The sequence below is a fragment of the Phoxinus phoxinus genome (assembly GCF_949152265.1).
Source record: "Phoxinus phoxinus genome assembly, chromosome: 19".
Lineage (NCBI taxonomy): Eukaryota > Metazoa > Chordata > Actinopteri > Cypriniformes > Leuciscidae > Phoxinus > Phoxinus phoxinus.
The window spans coordinates 26908012-26930346 of NC_136894.1; the positions used below are offsets into that span (position 1 = coordinate 26908012).

General features: G+C 36.0%; 1 protein-coding gene and 1 long non-coding RNA gene across 4 annotated transcripts in view; both read left to right on the top strand.

Moving 5' to 3' along the window:
* The window catches only part of LOC306986670, a 392716-nt gene that overhangs the window by 358844 nt on the left and 11537 nt on the right, over positions 1–22335 (top strand). The window lies entirely within an intron of this gene.
* fbxl20 (F-box and leucine-rich repeat protein 20) overlaps positions 1–22335 on the top strand; it is a 24164-nt gene continuing 1829 nt past the window's right edge. The window contains exons 1-16 of one of the 3 annotated variants that reach the window (XR_013795006.1): positions 1–262; positions 5527–5588; positions 5804–5858; positions 6055–6129; positions 6253–6347; positions 9643–9711; positions 9988–10083; positions 10178–10304; positions 11524–11598; positions 11684–11814; positions 11927–11987; positions 12076–12120; positions 13799–13855; positions 14098–14310; positions 15546–15981; positions 20823–20850. Coding sequence is in view for 1 of the 3 variants with exons in the window: in XM_079590119.1 (XP_079446245.1) it covers positions 221–262; positions 5527–5588; positions 5804–5858; positions 6055–6129; positions 6253–6347; positions 9643–9711; positions 9988–10083; positions 10178–10304; positions 11524–11598; positions 11684–11814; positions 11927–11987; positions 12076–12120; positions 13799–13855; positions 14098–14310; positions 15546–15653 (1311 nt within the window). In the remaining 2 variants the exon portion in view is untranslated. Of the gene's footprint in view, positions 263–5526; positions 5589–5803; positions 5859–6054; positions 6130–6252; positions 6348–9642; positions 9712–9987; positions 10084–10177; positions 10305–11523; positions 11599–11683; positions 11815–11926; positions 11988–12075; positions 12121–13798; positions 13856–14097; positions 14311–15545; positions 20783–20822; positions 20851–22335 lie in introns of those variants that run through there. The other 2 variants (XR_013795005.1, XM_079590119.1) reach the window with 2 other exon arrangements.

A 22335-nucleotide genomic window follows, 5' to 3' on the forward strand; every position in this document is an offset into this window, starting at 1 on the left:
AAAGGGGAGGGGGTGATCCGCAACACAACAGGAGATAAGCTTGATTTGTTCATACTTCAACCACTGGGGCTCTTCTGCATCTTCGCCATATACAAACGCGAAGAAATGAAGTGAAATACGGCATGAGCTCGACGGAACCCAGCGGCACCGACACATCTGCGTCCTTTTAATAACCGGACGCGCTTTTCCTCTCCGGTTGACCGACTTTATAGTGTTCGGGATGGGTAAGGAGGTGAACGGCGTCTCTCGGAGTCGCTTTGAGGCGAGTAGTCACTGTTCATTTCCAGATTGACATGTCGATGTAAATAATCTTGCGTTTTTACTCCTAAATGCCTGAAATAATGTCGGATTATAAGTGTTGTTGCAGTAGAAGAGGCCGAGCTTCCGCAATCAAATACGAGTTCAGCTCTTCTAATCGCTTGACAGTCTATAAAACACATTCATTAATGTATGTTGACCAAAGGCAGCATTAAATCCATCATTATATCCCTTTTAAGTAGCTATATATTTGTTTCTCTTGTCAAATCTAGCATACTTTATGTCGAAATGTATAAACACAACCATTGATTAAAGCTTAGTGTGGCTCAAAAGGTGCGTTACAATTTCTCGCTTATTTACGCGAAGCAACAGTAGGTTGCGATGTACGCTTCGATGGTTTTTCTGAATTAAACTGGTTAGCTGAGATTATAGGAGACGGATAATGCTGGTAGGCCCACAGCAGGCTGGAGTGGGGAAAAACAGCCGGCCAAAACAAAAGCTGGATATATACACGGGCCTTTACGCGATAAAACACATCGCGTATCACAACTCATCACCACAGAAAGCAGCTGGGCCGGGTTACGCAAACATTTAGTTTGTTGTTCCTCTTGAAGACTCAAGATCTGCCGTGTTTAAACAAGTTATAACTGTGTTTACATCGGCTGTGCCTCAAAACTTAGTGAGTTGACTACATAGACTGCATTTTCGGGACTTCATAGGCTCGTGTTGCAGCTTTGGTCGCCTGTGATGCTGTCTAGATAGGGAGCTCACTAGGTTTTGAAACGCAGCCGTAATGTTGAGACACATGGTATTGATGCTTTTATCGGGGGTTTATGTCTATAGTTGCTTTTAAAGATCAGACACACACATGTACTCTGGGCAGTCAGGCAATGTCAAAGTGAAACATTGTATCAAAGTTACTAAAGATTAATTTGTTAAATAATACCACATGTTGCTCTTCCCTAATAATACTACCGAAAATGTACGATGGTATCCAGTTTTAATCACAATTACTTAACTATCTATAAACAGTGAACAACCTTCAAAGCCACATTAACCGGCCAGGGTGTTACATTACGTCCAAATCAACTTTTGTATGCCATTTTTATTTTTTATTTATAACATAATGAAAGTGGCAATGCATCTCTAACATTTACTATTGTCTGACTATTTCAAAAGTAATGTGAACGATAAAATAAACATTACGTTTTCCTTTGTGATGCAATAACTCAAATGCCTAAAATGTCATGCATTCTGACAGCTTTTTATGATGTTTTAAAAGACCCATAATACTTCATTATGAGACTTTTCAACAGTAACCGTGCCATTGAAGTGGAAATTATGATAACTGTAGTGAATGTTTGTAAAGGTACTAGTAGGCCTAATCTCAGTATATTGCAAAGGCATGAATGTAATCAGTCTTTAAGCAGCGATGCATTGTTGCCAGCTTAAGCCGGTTTCTTTTTTTAGGATCAGAGTGATTATCTGGACATTGTTTTGGAGACAGCAGCATGAGAGTGATCTTTACAAATAACTGACAGCTCATATTATGCTTGGCCCCTTGATTGTTGCGATATTGTCAGGAAAGATGGATATAGCGTCAGCTGGTGGACTGATTTTGCCTTTACATACACATATTTAGTTGCATTTGGCTATTGTAATGGTAAAAGGAGCAAAGCCATATTATTACAATTTCATTATTGTACCAGTGGTAACCTGGCTATTCAGTCAGTGTTGACCTAAATGTTACTGTTTAAATAGGGTTGTTTATATGTGTCAACAGAATGTATAGCCAGCGAATCAGAGAGCAAGAAACTGTGTTGCATTACATGTAAACCAGGAAGTCACTTTTTTTGTCATGAGAAGCTACCTAATATGACAGAGAAGATAACAAGAAGTGTCATGGAGTAGCTGAGCTGTACTCAGTAGAAGTTTACTGTATATTGAAATTACTGCAAAGATATTCTGAAAACCTGGAAACAAAATAAAAGGAGTAGCACTTTACCAACTCTTATTAACAACACCCACTGTAACGGAAGAATGAATATATTCCCTCATTTAACTAAATCGAATGTGTACCATCTATTCAAATATTCCAAAAAAATTGTTAGATTTTGTAAGCATATTGCGTTGTTGTGCTTGAGTCAATTGATTAATTTGTGATAATGCAATGAAACATGCCAAATTGTGACATAATTTTTGTCCAGGCTGTCATGCAAAGAAATTATAAAGACATGCAAAAAATAAGAGAGATCCAATGAAATATTAATAACTGATTATGCTGTAGTATTATCACATATATATATATTAGTAAAGCAATATGCTGTGTTCTATGTAGCTTTAAAATAAAGTATATATAAAAGCAAAAATATATAAATGGCTAAAAAAATTAAGTTTATTATTAAATATAAAGTAAACTTTTTTAGTTATGGGATGAAATATATGCTCTAGACATTTTATTTGTAATTTGTATATTCTTAATTATGATTATTCTCATTAAATTATAAGTATAAGGAGACAAATTACTATATTCTCAGTAAAATAATAAACTAAATATATAATACACTTAAGAATGATTATATTATATTTTTATTTGGTATCAAAGTATTCCCCAAACACGTCTTTGAGAGATTCGCCCGTGTAAAAACAATTGCAGGAGACATTTAGATATGAAAGGGAGCTGGTCATGAGAAAAGTCATCCGGCGATATAGAGTGTTTCTGATGATCTGGAAACAAGGGATCAATCATTCCTGGTTTCTGACAGTCTGCACATCACATGGCTCATCCTTAAACAAACAAACAAATGGATAGAGAATGGATGGGTGAAAAGAAAGAGGAACAACACAACTGAGAGTTTGTGATAAAGAATACCTGTAAGCTATCTAACATTGTTTCTCTCAAGCTGAGTCGGGGCTTTAAAGGCATAGTTCACACAAAAATGAAAGTCCACTCCCCCTCATGTCGTTCTAAACCTATATGTTTTTCTTTCTTTCTTCTGTGCAACACAATAGGAGATGTTTAGCAGAATGTCCAAGTGATCCCCCCCCCCTTTTATAATGAAAGGAAACAGGCTTTGGGGTCGTGATCACTGTATTGGTGGACGATAACATTCTGTTTATTATAAGCACACGCAGTTGTCGTCATCTGTCACTTTAAATGCCTGATCTCTTTAATGTCACATGGACTCTGATTGGCTGTGAATGTTTTTATTGGTCTTGAGCTGGAAAAATAGTTCTGAGAGTGATTCAAATGATATCGCTCGCATTGTTATCTGTACTAGTGTGGACTTTCCTATTCTCATATTATTAAAACTTCAGTTATTATTATTATCACCCTTGATGTGTGAATTGTTCATTATATTTTCTAAAGCATTGACATCAAACCAGCAACAGTGTGTCTTGAGTTGCCAGGTTTGAATGTGAGATTTCAGAGTGTGTGTGACAACTGAAATGTTGAAATATGATGCACGAGTCATACGTTATACTTTTATGCTACTTTTTTGATTTGAATGATTTTGGGTGAATGAAAACTTGAATTTTTGATTATTAGAGATGATTCTTATGGGATTGGACACTGGTTTTCCTGTTGGTTTCATTGATAAGTGAATCGATTGGATCCCAGACTGCTGGGATCACATTCTTGTTCAGATCAAGACTGGGATACAAATAGAAATCAGTGTGTTCATGTTTTTACAAAGGAATTTCCAGTGCACACAGAACAATTTATGTGCGCCCCACTATTTTTGGATGTGAAGTAGTCACTTCTCCAAAAAAAAAAAAAGAAGGAACATCCGGTCTGGTCTGAATTATTCAGAAAGACAATCTGTTTCTCTTGTTACCATTTGGAAAAAAGGTTTTGTGGTCGGATGAAACCAGGTTACAACCTCTGGTGTTCATTTCTAGTATTCGGCACACAGTCAAGCATAAGACTACATTTCAACTGTAAAAAAGAGCAGATTTTGAGATTAATTTCTGTTTTTCAGAATAATTTAGTTTGTTTAATTGTTTCAATGTTAAAATGCATTGAATGACAGAATGAAGGAAAACAAGTGCTGTGAAGTGCCTAATTCCTAGAAAAAAAGGGTACTGGTAGTTTTCTGCCAGGACATTATCTGTCAAGTTTATGGACTTTTCCTTTAACCCTACAACACAATGCAATGCGTAAAATATGGGTGAAACCCCTGTGAAATTTAATACGGCAATTCCTATTAACGCGGTACTTCGGGTCCTATTTTTACAGAGTGTGGTGAAAATATTATGGGACTGGTCTTAGATATTCCCCCTGCTGTTAGTGTTACCATGAGCTAGAAAGAGAATGTGTGAAGGCTTTGTGTGGGATTGAGGAAGCACAAACTAACTTCGCAAGAGATCGTTACAATTCTAAAGGTCAGAGAGAGCGAGAGAGAGAGCAAGAAACCTTGACTAACCTTATAAGGCAACTTTAAGGGGAAATATGTGGTCAAATAAAGTCCTTTTGAGGCCGGAGTCTGACAGATTTTTGTCATCTCATGACTAAAACTATTAAAAGTCATTTTCAGTAATTGAAATTGATGAAAATTATAAATGTTGCCTTGCAATTAACTGAAATAAGTTTAAGTGAAGTACAATTGCTAAAACTGAAATATATTAATTATTATTTATTAATTTGTGTCATGCTAGCTCAGGGCCATTCAATAATGTTAACAGATACAACTTTTGATTTGAATAATGTATTAGTAAATGTTGAAATTAAAATGCTGTTTTTTTATTATTAGTATCATATCAATAGGATTCATATCAACTAATGAACAAACTAATGGTAACAAATGGAATCTTATTGTAAAGTGTTACCAAAAAATGACAAAAGCACATGATTGCTAAAAACAAAATAGCCTAAACTGCAATGAAAATTAACTGAAAATATAAAGATATAAACTAAATAAAAATCTTAATAAATAACATAATAGTATATAAATAATACTAAAACAACACTGGCACTTAGGCATGTTTTAGGAGTAATTCTTGATAGCGTTTGGGTAACATGAAAGTTATTTCTGTAAAATAGTTTTGATGCATTCATAATATTGCATTCACTGGTATTGCATATCTTTGTATGAACTTCATGTAAACCTAATTTGAAACTTGTGTAATGCCTAAACCATGCATTCTGTGGTTCGAACTAAAGTATTGTCTTTTTTTATTGTTAAAAGTGTTTGATTTGCTGCAATTAAAACACTGTAAACGCTATTGACCTTTGACAGTTTTACAAATGTCTTCCTCTCTCCTCAGATGTTCTCCAATAACGACGAGGCTGTTATTAACAAGAAGCTGCCGAAGGAACTGCTGTTACGGTTGGTGTGAAACCCATTCAACACTTCTCTTTCTCCCTGCTTCATCTACTTATTTAAACCATCTCTTTTTGTGAACAGTATTAATCATCTCCATCTCCATCATGTTTCCTTATCTTTGCTGTTCTTATAGTCTTTAACGACACGCTCTATCACAACTATTTGTTAATGATGTTTGCTAATGGTTTTGATGTTCTCTTCTCTTTTTCCCCCGACAGAATCTTCTCATTTCTAGATGTAGTCACACTTTGCCGCTGCGCACAAGTCTCACGAGTAAGTGTGATTTAGTCTAGGGACTTTATAGATTAGACTGGTGTTTTGTGGCACATTAAGTGTCTATTTTGACATTTGTTCATTTTAAGAGCCCTCCAAAACATTTTTTTTTCTGTATTATACTGTATGTTGCTTGCTTGCTTGCTAGCTTGCTATGATTATTGACTTTGTTTCTCACTTGATCTCTTTGGCTCAGTCATGGAACCTGTTAGCCCTGGATGGCAGTAACTGGCAGCGCATTGACCTCTTTGACTTCCAGAGAGACATTGAGGTCAGTAGACTGACGTTTTTTTTTTTTTTTGACAGATGAAGTCAACTATTAAAATACAAGCAATTTCAGATGTTATTTAATATGAAGGTGGCTAACAGATCTTAAAAACCTCTTCATGTATAGGGTCGTGTTGTGGAGAACATCTCGAAGCGGTGTGGAGGCTTCCTGAGGAAGTTGAGTCTTAGAGGATGTCTCGGAGTCGGAGATAGTGCTCTCAGGTAAGAAAGAGGTAGCAGATGAATGCTTTATGAGCACATTTTCACAGCAAAAAGATGAATATTCATTCTTAAAGACCCCTTTGAGAGTTCTTTTACATTTACATTTGTTACAAAATATTTCTATTTCAAATAAATGCTGTTCTGGTGCTGCCGCTGAGCCAGAGAGAGCAGTTGTTACGTATAGGTGTGAAACAGCTTCACAAATGGTCTTTTCAACCACACAGAATCATTATTTCTGTCTTATAATAATTCAGATGATCTCAGAAGTGCTGTGATAAAAGTCTATAGTTCGTATATAAACATTGATGTCTGCAGTAGCAATCAAAATAAAGTAAATATCAAGTAAATATTGTATTAATTACACCATTACACCGGTAGATGGCGACAAGTGCATTTGTCACTGAATCATTTATTCAAAAGATTCATTTGAAAGCGCTGATTCATCCAGTAATGAAACAAGTGAAGTCTTTATGAGTGAGTCGTTGAATCATTCATTCAAACCCACTTACTTCAAAGTTAATTAAATATTTTTTAAATACACTGCAGTAATTAACATTTTGTCAGAACCTGTAGTAAATTGCATTTTATTTTGTTTAGTTGCCTATTTAGAATCGTGGAATAACCATGTTCTCTATTTTAAGCAAAAAAATCGTGATTCTCAATTTCTCCAGAATCGTGGAGCTCTTATTGCAGCCTTGGTGAGCATAAGAAACTTCGGTAACACTTTACAATAACGTTCATTAGTTAACTACTCTAGTTAACATGAACTAAGAATGAACAATACTTCTACAGCATTTATTAATCTTAGATCATATTAATTTCAACATTTACTAATACATTATGCACTGTGAACTAACATGAACAAACAATGAACAGCTGTCTTTTTATTAACTAACATTAACAAAGATGAACCAATACAGCAACAAATGTATTGCTCATTGTTAGTTCATTTTAGTTAAAGGGATAGTTCACCCAAAAATGAGAATGACCCCATGATTTACTCACCCTCAAGTCATCCTAGGTGTATATGACATTCTTCTTTCAGACGAATACAATCGGAGTTAAAAAAAAAATTGTCCTGGCTCTTCCAAAGCTTTATAATGGCAGTGAATGGCCGGTTCTGTTTTGAAGTCCATAAAAGTGAATCTATCCATCATAAAAGTGCTCCACACTGCTCTGGGGGGTTAATAAAGGCCTTCTTAAGTGAAGCGATGCGTTTGTGTAAGAAAAACATTCATATTTAACATCCGGCCAAACGGCCATATATCCATACGCTGTCCATTTATGCCTAAAGCACAACTTGTGACGTCGGAAGTAGCGTCGTGCGTCATGGCGTAAACATTAGCAGTACGTCCACGTCGCATTACTCGCATAAGTTGCTTAAAACTTAAGTCGAATCTGTATGTTCATTTGGCCGGAAGCTAGTTATTTTACTTCATAAAGTTTTAAATATGGATATTTTTCTTACACAAATGCATAGCTTCACTTCGGAAGGCCTTTATTAACCCCCTGGAGCAGTGTGGAGCACTTTTATCATGTTTGTATTCGTCTGAAAGAAGAATGTCATATACACATAGGATTACTTGAGGGTGAGTAAATCAAGGGATAATTTTCATTTTTGGGTGAACTATCCCTTTAATACATTAACTAATGAACCTTATTGTAAAGTGTTACCGAAACGTCTTTCAAAAACATAAAATCATACAGACCCCAAACTTTTAAACGGTAGTGTATACATTTGATCAGTTCATGCAATCTCAGGGTTCTATTTTGAAGTTGGTGCGAATGATGAAATGTCCCTAGTACCTAACAGATATCATTGTATTAGAATAGGTGTTGTGAGAAAGCCCACCTGTCTTTGTGGCACCGTTTACACCTGGTATCAAGATGCGTTTTGGTCGATCAGATCACAAGTGGACGATGCTAAATGCAGGTGTAAACGGGGTCTAAATATCTGGTCCACATTCGACCACTTCCAGAGGTAGTCAAAAACACATTCGACCGGATTTTATTTCGTAGAGTGAACGCTCATGTGATCAAGTGTGTTTGAACAGCCACAAAAAAAAAAAAAACGTCTACTCTGCCGATTAGACTGAACTAATGCTTAAACATAATGGGAAGCGTGCTAGCTAGCCAGCCGGGATTTCACTTTTTTCCGCTTGAGACACAAATTTGGTTTGAAGACGACAAACATATCAAGCACAATGCTTTCTCACCATTCCTAATTTCTAACACACACTCACAGCATTCGTCTGGTCGTGCCGCTGTCAGAACAGAAACTAAAGCTGCTGCTCTCCGTATGTTTTTCCGCCATCTCCGGGCACGATCGAATTTAAATTAGCACAAGCTTATTTCATCCATTAGAACCCATACATTTACCCGCCCATAGATCCTTCCCTCGAAGATATCGGGACTGAAGGGGTTGAAAGTGGACAAAAGAGATGGAATAAAACACCAGGTGTAAACGGGAATGTCTTCCTCGTCTACATGTGATCCGATCGACCAAAACGCATCTTAATACCCGGTTTAAACAGGGCCTGTGTCAACTCTAAAGCAGAAAAGACCATCCAATCAGAAACGCTTTTGCCTGTCATTTGAATAAAAAACTGCTAAAATGGCTTACAGGATGTTTGCATTTAAGTATGTGTGATGTTTCATGCATGCAAATCTTTTGTTAATAGTTCTAGAGCAAAAACCATTTCGGTTCACTTTGTCATTTTGCCCTTTATGTGAATAAGCCTAAAAGTCACCATGAAATCAAAACTGAATTTTTTTTTATTTTTTTTTATGGAATATTGCAGTTTCAAATTATTTATTCGTGCACATCATTCTTTTTTTTATTTATTTATTTACCCTTGTAATCTTTTATCAAAATAACTTCCCCTCCCTCTTTCAGCGACATCTCTTCTCTTCTCTTCTCTGATGATGCGTTTACTGGCGCGAGGGCGGGACAACCTGTCACTCACATGAGATCGACCAATAGTAACCCACAACCATCCAATCAAAACCACATGGACAAAATCAAGTCCCGCCCTACATGTTTTCTTGTATGAGAAGCCGTTACACTCAGATATACGTCACAATAAGGAAGAAAAGACTATCGCAACTTTCATGCCATTTCATGCTGACTTTAAGACCTGTCAAGAAAGTAGATTGCCTCTTTAATAAGAATGAGTTTAGTTATGCTTTCCATTCTGAAGGACTAAACATATGGACTAAAGACATTATTGCGACTTGGAGGGCAATTCAAGCATTGTTTAAAGTTTAATCATGTAAAATTTCCTTTCTCTCGTAGAACGTTTGCCCAGAACTGCAGAAATATTGAACTGCTCAGCCTCAATGGCTGCACCAAGATCACTGACAGGTGAGAGTGAGTGAGTGAGTGAGTGAGTGAGTGAGTGAGTGAGTGAGTGAGTGAGTGAGTGAGTGAGTGAGTGAGTGAGTGAGTGAGTGAGTGAGTGAGTGAGTGAGTGAGTGAGTGAGTGAGTGAGTGAGTGAGTGAGTGAGTGAGTGAGTGAGTGAGTGAGAGTGAGTGTGAGTGAGTGTGAGTGAGTGTGAGTGAGTGTGAGTGAGTGAGTGAGTGAGTGAGTGAGGTGAGAGCTTTTTAATCTCCATTGAACTTCTGTCTTTCTTTTTGCAGTACCTGTAACAGCTTGAGTAAATTTTGTCCCAAACTGAAGCACTTGGATCTTGCCTCCTGCACCTCAATCACGAACCTGTCCCTCAAAGCTCTGAGGTCAGAGGTCGCAGACACACACACAAACAGACACACTTGCTGGTTATGCAGAATGCTTCTCTGGGGCTAAATGTCTCTCTGTGTGTCATTTTAGCGAGGGCTGTCCTTTGCTAGAGCAGTTGAACATCTCGTGGTGTGATCAGGTGACCAAAGACGGCATACAGGCACTTGTGAGATGTTGTCCAGGACTCAAAGGCTTGTTCCTCAAGGGCTGCACACAGGTGATACATCATCCTTCAGCCCTCTTCGCTGTTCTTCCCCTTTTCTGTGTTATTTAAAGCCACTTGTAGCATTTTTAATTGAGCTAAAGCTCAAATAAAATCTAAATGTAACACTTATAAGGTCTACAATAAGGTATCTTTTGTTAAAATTAGCATTAATTAATAATTAGCTATTTATTTTTATTAATTCATCTTTGTTTATGTTGGTACAAATATAATTGTTCATTGTATGTTAATTCACAGTGCATTAACTAATGTTAACAAATGCATCTTTTGATTTTAATAACACATTAGTAAATGTTGAAATTAACATGAACTAAAATTAATAAATGCTGCGGAAGAATTGTTTGTTAACTAATGTTAACGAACAAAACCTTTTGCCTTGGCAACTAACTGAAATAAGTTCAAGGTGAAGTACTAAAATTGCTAAATTAAATTGGAAATAAAAAATAATATATATATATATATATATATATATATATATATATATATATATATATATATATATATAAACAAACAAGTACATAACAAGAACTAAATGATTTGAACAAATTAAAATTAACTGTAAATCAATAAATAAAATCTAATTAAAAACGTAAAAAACTTTTGTTTAAAAAAAAATTAAAATTAAAGCGATGTAGAAATTAATTAAACAACAAAAACTAATAAAAATGGCAAAAGCACATAACAAAATGAATTAAATTAAAATGAAAGTGAAAATATAAAGATAAAAGCTTCAAAATATTACAAAAATAATATAGTCCTGACCCAAACTCATGGCATTGGTTGACGCACAAGTTAAGCAAACGGGCCACAGTGTTTGCAAAAAGCAAAAGATTATTCATCAACTAACATGTGATAATGTGGTTCATGTTTTAACATCTAGATTAACCATGGTTATCAACATTGAAACTTCCTTTTTCATGCAATAGTAACCTGATAAGGACAAAAAGAACAAAAGACACAAAGAGAAAAGAAGAAGAAAAAACAGATAAACATAGTCCATATGCTATCATATATCATTAGAAGACTTTCATGGTAATTGTTGTCAATGATTTGTTGTCACTGAATCTCCACACTTTGTATTCTACGTAAAAACATAAGTGTTTCACACAACATGAGGGTGAGTAAATGACGACGGAAGTACTGTCTCTTTAAATCCGATCAATCATTTAGTAGCGCATTATCTGTCTCTCTTTTATGTTTTCTCTCTTTATAGTTGGAAGACGAAGCATTAAAGCATATTGGAGCACATTGTCCAGAGCTGGTCACACTCAATTTGCAGACGTGTTCAGTAAGACTCACACATTCACATTCTCTCATACACTGGATGGGATGGTTTCCTCATCTAGGCATATCTCTGTGTGTGAATCGAGCAGCAGATCACAGATGAAGGTCTTATAACCATCTGTCGCGGGTGCCATCGGCTGCAGTCTTTGTGTGTGTCGGGCTGTGCAAACATCACAGATGCTATTCTCAATGCCTTGGGCCAAAACTGCCCTCGTCTCAGGTACGTAACACACACACACACACATAATCAAACCCGTGCAATCACCCATTAGCCATTACCCAATTTTGATCCTCTTTTCAACTTCGAACCATTGATATGTTGGTCTCTGTAGAATATTAGAGGTGGCTCGCTGCTCTCAGCTTACAGATGTAGGCTTCACCTCACTAGCACGGGTGAGTAAACAATCTGGCAACCACAAACCTGAACCTCTGGAGCTTCTAACAACTGAAATCAAGCACATCATGTCCTCTTATTTTACAGAATTGTCATGAACTAGAAAAGATGGATTTAGAAGAGTGTGTACAGGTGAGTCAGAATGGGTTGGCATGAAAATACAAAATGTTAAAATGTTGTTACATACACTATTTAAATAAAATTTGTATTTATTCTAGATTAAGAATATTAATTTTGATAAAACCCTCAATTGAAGTGATCAATCACTTTTGCTGATGATAATTCTCAAACAAGTCTTTGAAACTCATTTAAAGTATTACTGTGTATCAAGTGCTGAGGAAGATCCGGAACTGAAATTCAGATATTTTCGACATGTGCTGTAAGTGGTGGACCAATCACAATAGACTGGCCATCTGACCAATCAGAGCAGAGTGGTTTGTTTATTTGAAGGTTAAATTGTAAGCCTGAATGTATCCTCTAATTATACATTTTCGTTTTTATGATTATCTATCTATAAATTACGTGCGTGCGTGCGTGCGTGCGTGCGTGATTAGTCCGATGGATTTAAAACTTGACAGGTGTCTTGCTACGGGCATGAGTAAGTGCAGTGCCAAGTTTGACGTTGTTTGGATTAGAAATGCAAAATATATTGTTAAATACATATCGGTAAAAGATTTGGCTTTTGCCGCTGGCCACTCCCACTCTCACACTGCACACTCACTGAGTGAGACAGAGAGGGTCAAAGAAAGCAGCGGAGCTTAAGTAGCGTTTTCTCAGAGTTCCCTGTGTAGCCTGCTCCCTGAATCGTCGCGTTTATTCATTTGTGGATGTTAACTGAATCTGTAAGGGCTGTTTACACCTGGCCACTTCATGCGTTTTCTGTGATCGGATAGCTACCGATCATGAAGAGACCAGGTGTAAATGCTCTCCGAAACACATTCGAGACGGATTTAAATCCGAACGCTCAAACCACTTCAGCAGGAGGTCTGCGTCGCATTCCAGACGAAACTGGACAAGTGTAAATGCATCTGGTTGTTGAAAGCACATATGTAAATTGGACTAGTAATTAATATCAAGTCACTTACATTTAAGACACAATATTGACTGTTTTTGTTCTATTTGAGCAGCGAAAATAATTCCAAACAAAGATCACAGCAGAACCACAGCGCATCTCACCGGAACACATAAATGAGTCAAATATTCATTGACCGATCTCATAACATTATTTAAAGCAGTTGTAATTTTTCAGTGTAAATGAATTAATTTGATTTGGTAACAGCCATATAGTGTCTTATTATTCCAATTGAATTTATTGATCAAATTTAAGAATTTAAAATGAAAGATGAAGCATATATTTAGAACGATTAGGGAAAAATGCTCTTTACAAAGGTTAAAATATCATAAATATGCAGATTTAAATATATAAAAGCTGACTGAACACTGATGAGAATATTGCTTCAGAATAAATTATATTTACAACACAAAAAAAAAGCATATTTTTTTTCTGGACATGCAATTTTTTTACTTGGACAAGTGAATGACAGATTTGACTTGTTCGAAGGACAAGCACATGAAAAGGCTTAATGTTGAGGCCTGAGTTATATTTTATATAGGCCTAGTATTATGGTTATGTGGCGAGCCTGAGTTTTACACATCAGCCCAGTCTTTTCTGTAAAGTTAGCGATACGCCGGGTCAGGTTTTTTTTGCTTGTTTTTTGTCACACCCCAGAGACTCTTCTGGCTACGCTAGTGGTTTATTTTTAAAAGCGGTTATAAAAGACTTGTTATAACGTTTAATCTTTCTCCATAGATTACAGATGGAACGCTCATCCAGCTATCTATACACTGCCCTCGACTCCAGGTTCTGGTAAGAGTCTAAAAACAAAATTTACAATAAAAAAACCCCATACATTTGTATTTTAGTGGTGTCAATTTAACGTGTTAATAATTTTCTTTTCTTTTTTTAAATCTGCCACAATAATGTCACAATGTCTTTATTTTAATTTGGGGGTTTTCTCAGCTAATATTTATATATGTGATTGATTTCTAAAACATTCCTCGGGTGTTATGGGCTTGTTGATGTATTTCTGGTTGTGATCGATGTCTCAGAGTCTGTCCCACTGTGAGCTGATCACTGATGATGGCATCAGGCAGCTGGGCAGTGGACCCTGTGCTCATGACCGACTGGAGGTGGTGGAGCTGGACAACTGCCCGCTCATCACAGACGCTTCATTAGAGCATCTGAAAACCTGCCACAGCCTGGACCGCATCGAGCTGTACGACTGTCAACAGATCACCCGCGCCGGCATCAAACGCCTGAGGGTAAGACTTGTGCTTATGCTGTGAGAGGTCAAACATAGTGGTTTGGTTTGTTGTTTCTTATCTTATGGATACTAAGTGAAAACTTTTTTGGGGATGTGTATAGATTGAGGTTTGATTTGCAGTTCTTGGTATGGTTCAAGAAATGGATGAATTGGTTTAAATCTGAAATTAGGTTCCATTCACTGTGGTACAGAAGTGTCTTATGCTCACCAAGGCTGCATTTAGATGGAAGATACAGTAAAAACAGTATTATTGTGAAATATTATTCCAAATTAAAATGACTGGTTTTGAACATTTTTTAAAATAAAATGTGTTTCTGTGACGGAAAAGCTGAATTTTCAGCATCATTACTCCAGTCTTCAGTGTCACATGATCCTTCAGAAATCTTCTAATATGATGATTTGGTTCTTCTCAAGAAAGATTTTGATGCTTACATTTTTTGTGGAAACCATGATTTTTCAGGGTTATTTTAATAGAATTAAATAAAACAGCATTTATTTGAAATGTAAATATTTTGTTATAAATGTATTTACTGTAATGTTCGATCAATTTAATGAATTCTTATTGAATAAAAGTATTTTATTTATTAAAAAAAAAAAAAATCTTACTGAAAAGTTGCCTTGGATAAACTGTCTGCCAAATGCATAAATGTAATTGTAAAAACAAAACAAAAAAACTTAGTATTGTAAATGTTAAAAGCAGTTATGCTGCTTAATATATATATATATTTTTTTTTTCTTTTTCTTTCTTTCTGGATTCTTTGAATAGAAAGTTCAAAAGAACAGCATTTATTGACATTTTTTTTATTTATTATTACATTACAAATGTGTTTTACTGACACTTTTTGTCCTTACTGTATAAAAGTATTAGTTTCTTTTCAAAGAAATCGCACTGTCCCCAATTTTTTGAACACATTTTTATAACTTAAAATAACCATTTCTTTTAAGCATTTGTATTTCAGACAATACACAATTACAGTTGTATTTTCGACAATATACAGTTATTGTATTCAAATCAATGAAAAGTATTAGACAACATTAACAAGGCTGACTGCAGATTTCGCAGTGAACACAAGAGGGAGCTCACACAACATCTCAAAATAATGCACTGATGTACATGTTTATTTATAATATTGTGTTTTTGTGAGTAATCCGTATGATTGGGCATAAGATGTGTCATATGCTGGCGAGCTTCTTTTTTTATACTCTGTTTCTCTTTTCCATCTTCATCTTTAGACTCACTTGCCCAACATTAAAGTTCACGCCTACTTTGCACCCGTGACTCCGCCTCCATCGGTGGGCGGGAGCCGCCAGAGATTCTGCCGCTGCTGTATCCTTCTATGATGTGAAGCGGACTGCGCATCTTGACCTCTCGCCCCCTGGTCCACCTAGAGCACGTGCTGGTGGGTCCCGGGTCAGAGCGCACGGGAGTGACCGAGAGACACCCAGTCATGAGCTTTAATCAACACTACAGTCCATTCAATGGCTTTATACAAGACTCTCATAGGGTAATTCAAGTGGACGAATTGGGGGAATGTGCTACTTTGTTCATTGCAAACTTTTTAATGAACAGAACAATGGGGCCTTTCTGAAAAATAAATGGCCACTTGTGATTGGATGGACCACCTCGATTTGATTCGAGATCGTGGTAGAAACAGGAGACGATCACAAGGTAACCACTCATCTTTCTTGCCCCTAAACACACAGTAATGGTGGTCTTTAACCTGTGAGCCCCTAAAGACACACTTTCAAACACATCTCTCACACACACATACACATGGATTCTCTTTCTCTCTGTTTGTGTTGGTCTCGTGGCTTTGTTAAACTTAGAGCAGAGACTGAATATTTTTAAAGCATGATTCATTTCCAAGTCTTGCTTTTTTTATTTATTTATCGGTCTTTACTATTTAGAAAGCGTCAGAGTTACAATCGAGATCCAGGGCACAGATTTAGGCTGTAGTAAAAAAGGCAAGTGGGAAAATGTGTATGTATTTGGGCGGATGAGCGAGTGTCTTGCGTGCTGCACTGTGAAGTGTGTGTGTGTGTGTGTGTGTGTGTGTGTGTGTGTGTGTGTGTGTGTGTGTGTGTGTGTGTGTGTGTGTGTGTTTGTGTGTGTGAGTGTGAGTGAAAATCTGTCATTCGTGATGATGGAGAGAACGACAGTGGGCTTCATTCATGAAACAAGCAGAATTAGTTTTCTCATAAATGCAGTACTTCACCTTGGCTTGTGGTTTTACGCTTTTCACATTCTCATTCATTTATTTAAATAAACTAAGTAATAAATACCAAATACATACTTTGAGATGTGGTGGAAATTATCTGGATTCAGAAAAATTGCAGTTCAAATAACACACACACACACACATTCACGCAAATACACAAGCTCTCTCTCGCTCTCACTCATACACACACACACACACACACACACACACACAGTGTGATTCACGCAAATACACGCTCTCACACTCACACACAAACACACTCACACCTGAATACACACACACACACACACACACACTCACTGTGATTCACGCAAATACACACTCTCACACAAAACACACTCTCACACCTGAATGCACACACACACACACATACATACATATTTAGATATATATATTTAGATAATTTTTAAAAACAATTAAATTGATATAATATTTTTATATATTTGTGTGTGTTGTTTGAACTTTCATTTCCATCACATCTCAAAGTATTTTTTTGGTATTATTTATTTTATTAAAAATATATATTTTGTACATTTGCTAGCATTTTACTATCATATATTATTATATGTTGTCTCAAGCATCGTCACTGACACAAAAAACATATTTTTGTGATGGTTTAAGATAAGTTTAAGATTGAAAGTCAGTGTCTAGAATGAAGGTAAGACAGAATATATACATTTGAAAAAATAAATAAATAGTAAAGGCATGATAATAAAGTTTCAATGACACTTTTAAACTCACCACTGATATAAAAAGTCCTCACAGCTGAGGAAACACACAATTTAATTTAAATAGCATTAATTTAAATAGTAATTAATTAGTTCTTGTGTTTCATGAATGCGGCCTGGTGTGTTTTAGCGGTGTTTGTTTTCACGTCGCCACTGATTCTTCTGCTTCCTGAAAAGAAAGTGAGAAAATAAATCAACAGATTACAATCAATCATCTAAACTAAAGTACACGAACTTCCTGATGTCTGAGCTGTACTCCGATTATGAAAACAATCAAAAGCGTTTGTTCTAGAATGTTTGTTGTCTTCTCAGTTTAGCCTCTGTTTTGAGTCACGTGACGCCACTTGCGCAAATGTTAACGTCTATTTTTCTTTTTGTGAATTTCTGTAGGTAAGCATTAGATAATGACCTTATTGAAATGAGTTGCTATATATGTAGAATATTTTGAGCTGGAGGCGATGCAGTGCCCTATATGCTGTTTTTGTGGCATAAAAACTTCATTATGTTTCAAATAATGATATTTGATTTCTATTCAGTTGCTCCAAAAAGTACTAAAGTACTCTGTCTTTTACACTTTAGACAGAGAGGATCACGGCTGGGATTAACATACTGAATTTCCCTATTTTATTTCCCTCGCACTCTTTAGACAAGGTATTTCAGCGGAACCATAGCCTATATGCAATAAAAAGCAGTATTTGGAAGTAGGTTTTCTAAATGCTGTGATAGTATGAGACTCATCAGGTGCTCTGTCTTTTTTTTTGGGTCTTTTCTTTTGTCTTTATTTAACTTTGACTCGACTTTGGACTTTAAACGCGTCCTCCGTTTGCAGTCAGATGTGCATTTCATTTTCAGCTGTGTGCGAGATCATCTGTGATATACGGACACTTGATCTCTGTGGTAGCACCTGAGATTCTTTACATTTGGAAGTTTTTCAGTGTAGTTCACAGTATGTCTGATGATATAAGAGCAATTTCATCAGGTTTGAGACAATCGCTGATCAACAAGAGCAAAAGCACAAAGCTGAAATGTGATTCACATTATAAAAAAAACTGCAGCTGTAGTTTCTGTTACACACTGCCATTGAACAGATTTCTTCAGACATGCTAGAACTGGTAGAGCATTAAACAACAAACATCTGAGCCATGGAGATATCAGTGTTTCTAGGTGGAAGAAGCATTAAAGGGATAGTTCACCCAAAAATGAAAATTCTGTCATTAATTTCTCACCCTCATGTCGTTCCAAACCTGTAAGACCTTCATTCATCGTCGGAACACACATGAATATATTTTTGACGAAATCTGAGAGCTCTCTGAGCTTTTCCCAGAAGTGCTGCACTGTGTTTACAACGTGACCAGTGTATGTTTGAACCCTCAGATAATAAGATCATTCTCACAGAGAAATTAAGCTTATTTTAAGACCATTAAGATTTTTGCATTGTGACATTATTTAATTATTTCCATATAATTAAGGAAGTGCATATATATATATATATGTATGTATATACGTGTGTTTGTAAATTTTTATGAATATATATTCATAAAACACACACACACACATGTATGAAATTTTTTTTTAAACCGGTACCCACTGTTGGACATCATTATCAAATTAAGTAAACTATTCAATAAATACTTTACACTTTATTTAAAAAAAAAAAAAAATCTGTTTTTAAATTAACTGGTTTATTAATATGAAAATGTCACAATACAAAATATCTAAATATTAGTAGAATCGCTTTAATTTCTTGTAAAAAAACGGTAACAATTTACAATAAGGTTTCATTAGTTAACATGAACTACATTAGTTAACATGCACGTTTACAGCATTTACTAATCTTTGTTAATGTTAATTTCAACGTTTACTAATACATTATGAAAATCAAAAGTTGTATTTGTTAACATTAGTTACTCCACTTATGAAGTAACATGAACAAACGATGAACAGCTGTATTTTTATTAAATAATGTTAACAAAGATGAACAAAAACAGTAACACATGTATTGCTCATGGTTAGTTCATTTTAGTGAATATATTAACTAATGTTAACTAATGAAACAAAGTAAAGTGTTTTCAAAACTTTTTTTTTTTTAATCTCTTGATTTTGGGGTGAAATGTGACTTTCCTTTATACATGTTCCTTTCACATCAAATGTTGTCACGTTGCTTTTTAGGAATGCCGTAAGGGAAGCTTGCGAGCCAACTAAATTGTTCTGTATGTTGTTCAAACAGGCTCTTATTACGGAGTTAAGCACCTGTGGTAGATTTTTCCCTAAACCTAACTATGTATCTGGGTCCCGTCTACAATCGACGTCCCCTAAGGTCTTCCGTCGACGTATAGTCTATACTCCAGCGAGTCTACAGTCGACTTCAGCTGAGTTCCCGAACTAACTTGCTGCAGACTTCAGCAAATTTCCTCTAAATGCTTTAATCACGGCCGGGAGATCTCATACAAATTTCATTGAGTAAACACAAATACAACAGTTTTTATTGAATAAGGAGGTATGGCAAAAATGACATGAAACATCACATCATTTTCCTACAATTTGATTGGTTCTTCATATGCAAACCCTTCTGTTACTAGGTAAAGCAAACTTTGTTTTAGTGATTACTTCATTGTTAATACACACACACACACACACACACACACACACCGAAAGTCACACATTTTCGCCAAAGAGTTTGGAAACATACAACGTTCAAAACCATATGATTGTTGTTCCTGCAAGAAAAATAAATGTTAGTTATGATTAATGAAAAAAATCTAAAAAAGAATTCTTTCAGTTTTTTCCGAAAACCTATAATGCTATATTTCTGGGCATACTATTATTTTTAGTCACTTTTTCTGCTTTTAGATTTTCTCGCATAAACCGACATGTTGACAAGGAATATTCTGTCTCTGTTTAATGTCTGTGTCCCTTCTTTTGATTGCAGTTAATGGAGGAAATGAACCATGAGCAGTTGCACTGACACACTATAACTGATGTGCTTGTATCTAACTCCATAATACAAGTATTGTCATTTTTAAATTGTAGTATTGCAGACATCCAGTTGATTTCCTAGAAGCTAGTTCTACTGGGAAGGCCACGAAACAATGACGTAATTTCTCAAGTCAACAACACCTTAAATAGTACTGCTATTTTTGAGTCATATATGCAGGTTTCAGGTTATGTTAAAAAATATTCTGGCTCTTGTTCCTGTTTTGTTGTATTTTTACATTTTATGCCTAATAACCTCATTGTTTCTCTTTCTATCTGTCTGACACACACACACACACACACACACACACACACACACACACACACACTTTCAATCAAGTTACCTTGTTATCAATGAGTGTGTTTTTGGGCTCTGATCTTGGGATACACAGACACATTTACAATTTGAGGGTCACGGTTTGAGACAAGGACGATAGATTTTGGTCCATGGGGATTGAAACCCTCACAAAGACTGTACTTCTAATTTTTTTATTTTATACAATTAACCAATATAAATGGAAATGGCAGTATGAATAAATATATAACTATATATTATTAAGAGATGTGTGATCTTTTCTGTTATTCCTCAGACTTTGAGCTGCTGTCATTGACGTGGAGGTTCAGAGACAATTAAAGGGGTCATGACATGAGAAACCAAATTTACCTTGATCTTTTGGTATATAAGAGGTCTTTGTACCATTAAAACGTCCTGCAAGTTTCATAGCTTAAGACGTCCTCCCCATTATAAACGAATCATTTATTTAATCAAGCTCTAAATACAGCTCGTTCTGGATCCATGGTAAGAAGTGACGTCACGGTACGAAGTGACGTACCAGCGTTTGCATATGACCGCCTCCAGCACAAGACAACTACGCTTTAAGCGCAAGACAACTACGCTCATTTCGTATCGTTGTCGCGCCGCGCACCGCGCGCCTCACAAGTGTTCAGTCGACGGACAGCGAGTGGGTCTGTGTACAGGGAGATTACGACGCCGCAGATGTGCTGTTCCTGGCTGTGGACAAACAACATCTTTGAATACGCTGCGAAAGATCCAGTCGTCAGGGAAAATGGATGCACTTTGTTTTTTGCGGACGTCTCAGTCACGGCAGTGTTAGTTTAAGCGTTTGTTCTATACATTTGAAGGATGACTGTTTTGAGAACAAATCCCAAAATGATGCTGGCTTTGCCAGAAAACTGTTGCTCAAAGATAAGTCCGTGCCGACTATTCTGGGCTCAACAACGACGACGCAAACTGTAAGTAATGTGTTTAAAACTTTAAACTACTTTTTAAATACGCCGAATCCGCAAATATTCTGGCTGGGGGCGTTAATAATTGATGCATAGGCACTGACGTTAGCCAATCATAACAGTGGGCGTTAACACTGAACTCTTAAAGGGGAAACACCCCCAAAACAGACTGTTTGAATCAGAGGATGAGAAACAGGGGGGAAAAGGTCATAAATCACTACATTTTAAAAGTTTTTTGTAAAAAAAAACTATAGTAATACTATAATTGCACCTAAGGGAACATAATAATAAAATAAAAAAACCCATGTCATGACCCCTTTAAATTGTTTTTGAATTGATCTACAGAGTTGGTAATTGATACTGCAAATATATCTGATAATACTTACTATTGAATGCATGCATAAAAATGAATTACTATAGTAAAATCAACCAAACAAACAACCGGAGAGTGGTGTCTTGGAGGCCAAATCCCAAATCTCTTTTCAACTCATTAAAATGTGCTGACTCACTCAGACTGGCACTGGTACAGTGCCTGGGGAGTTTATATGATACAATATAAACCATGAACTAGTTTGACTGGAATCAATTCAGGGAGTATGTGAGAACTGAAGTGTTTCCGCATTTGTGCTGGGAACATGAAACTGAGGTCACGGGTAAAATGCCATTTGTGTGTTGACAAATGAAGTAACTTCTTAAAGTAAGGAGGAGGACAAATAATGGATTGAAAAGACAAATACATCATTGTATTCTAATATATATACTGTATATAATTGCTTTCATTCAGCAAGGAAGCATTAAATTTAATAAAAGTGACAGTAAAAATGTTTGAATCTTTCTACAGAAATAAGAAGCACC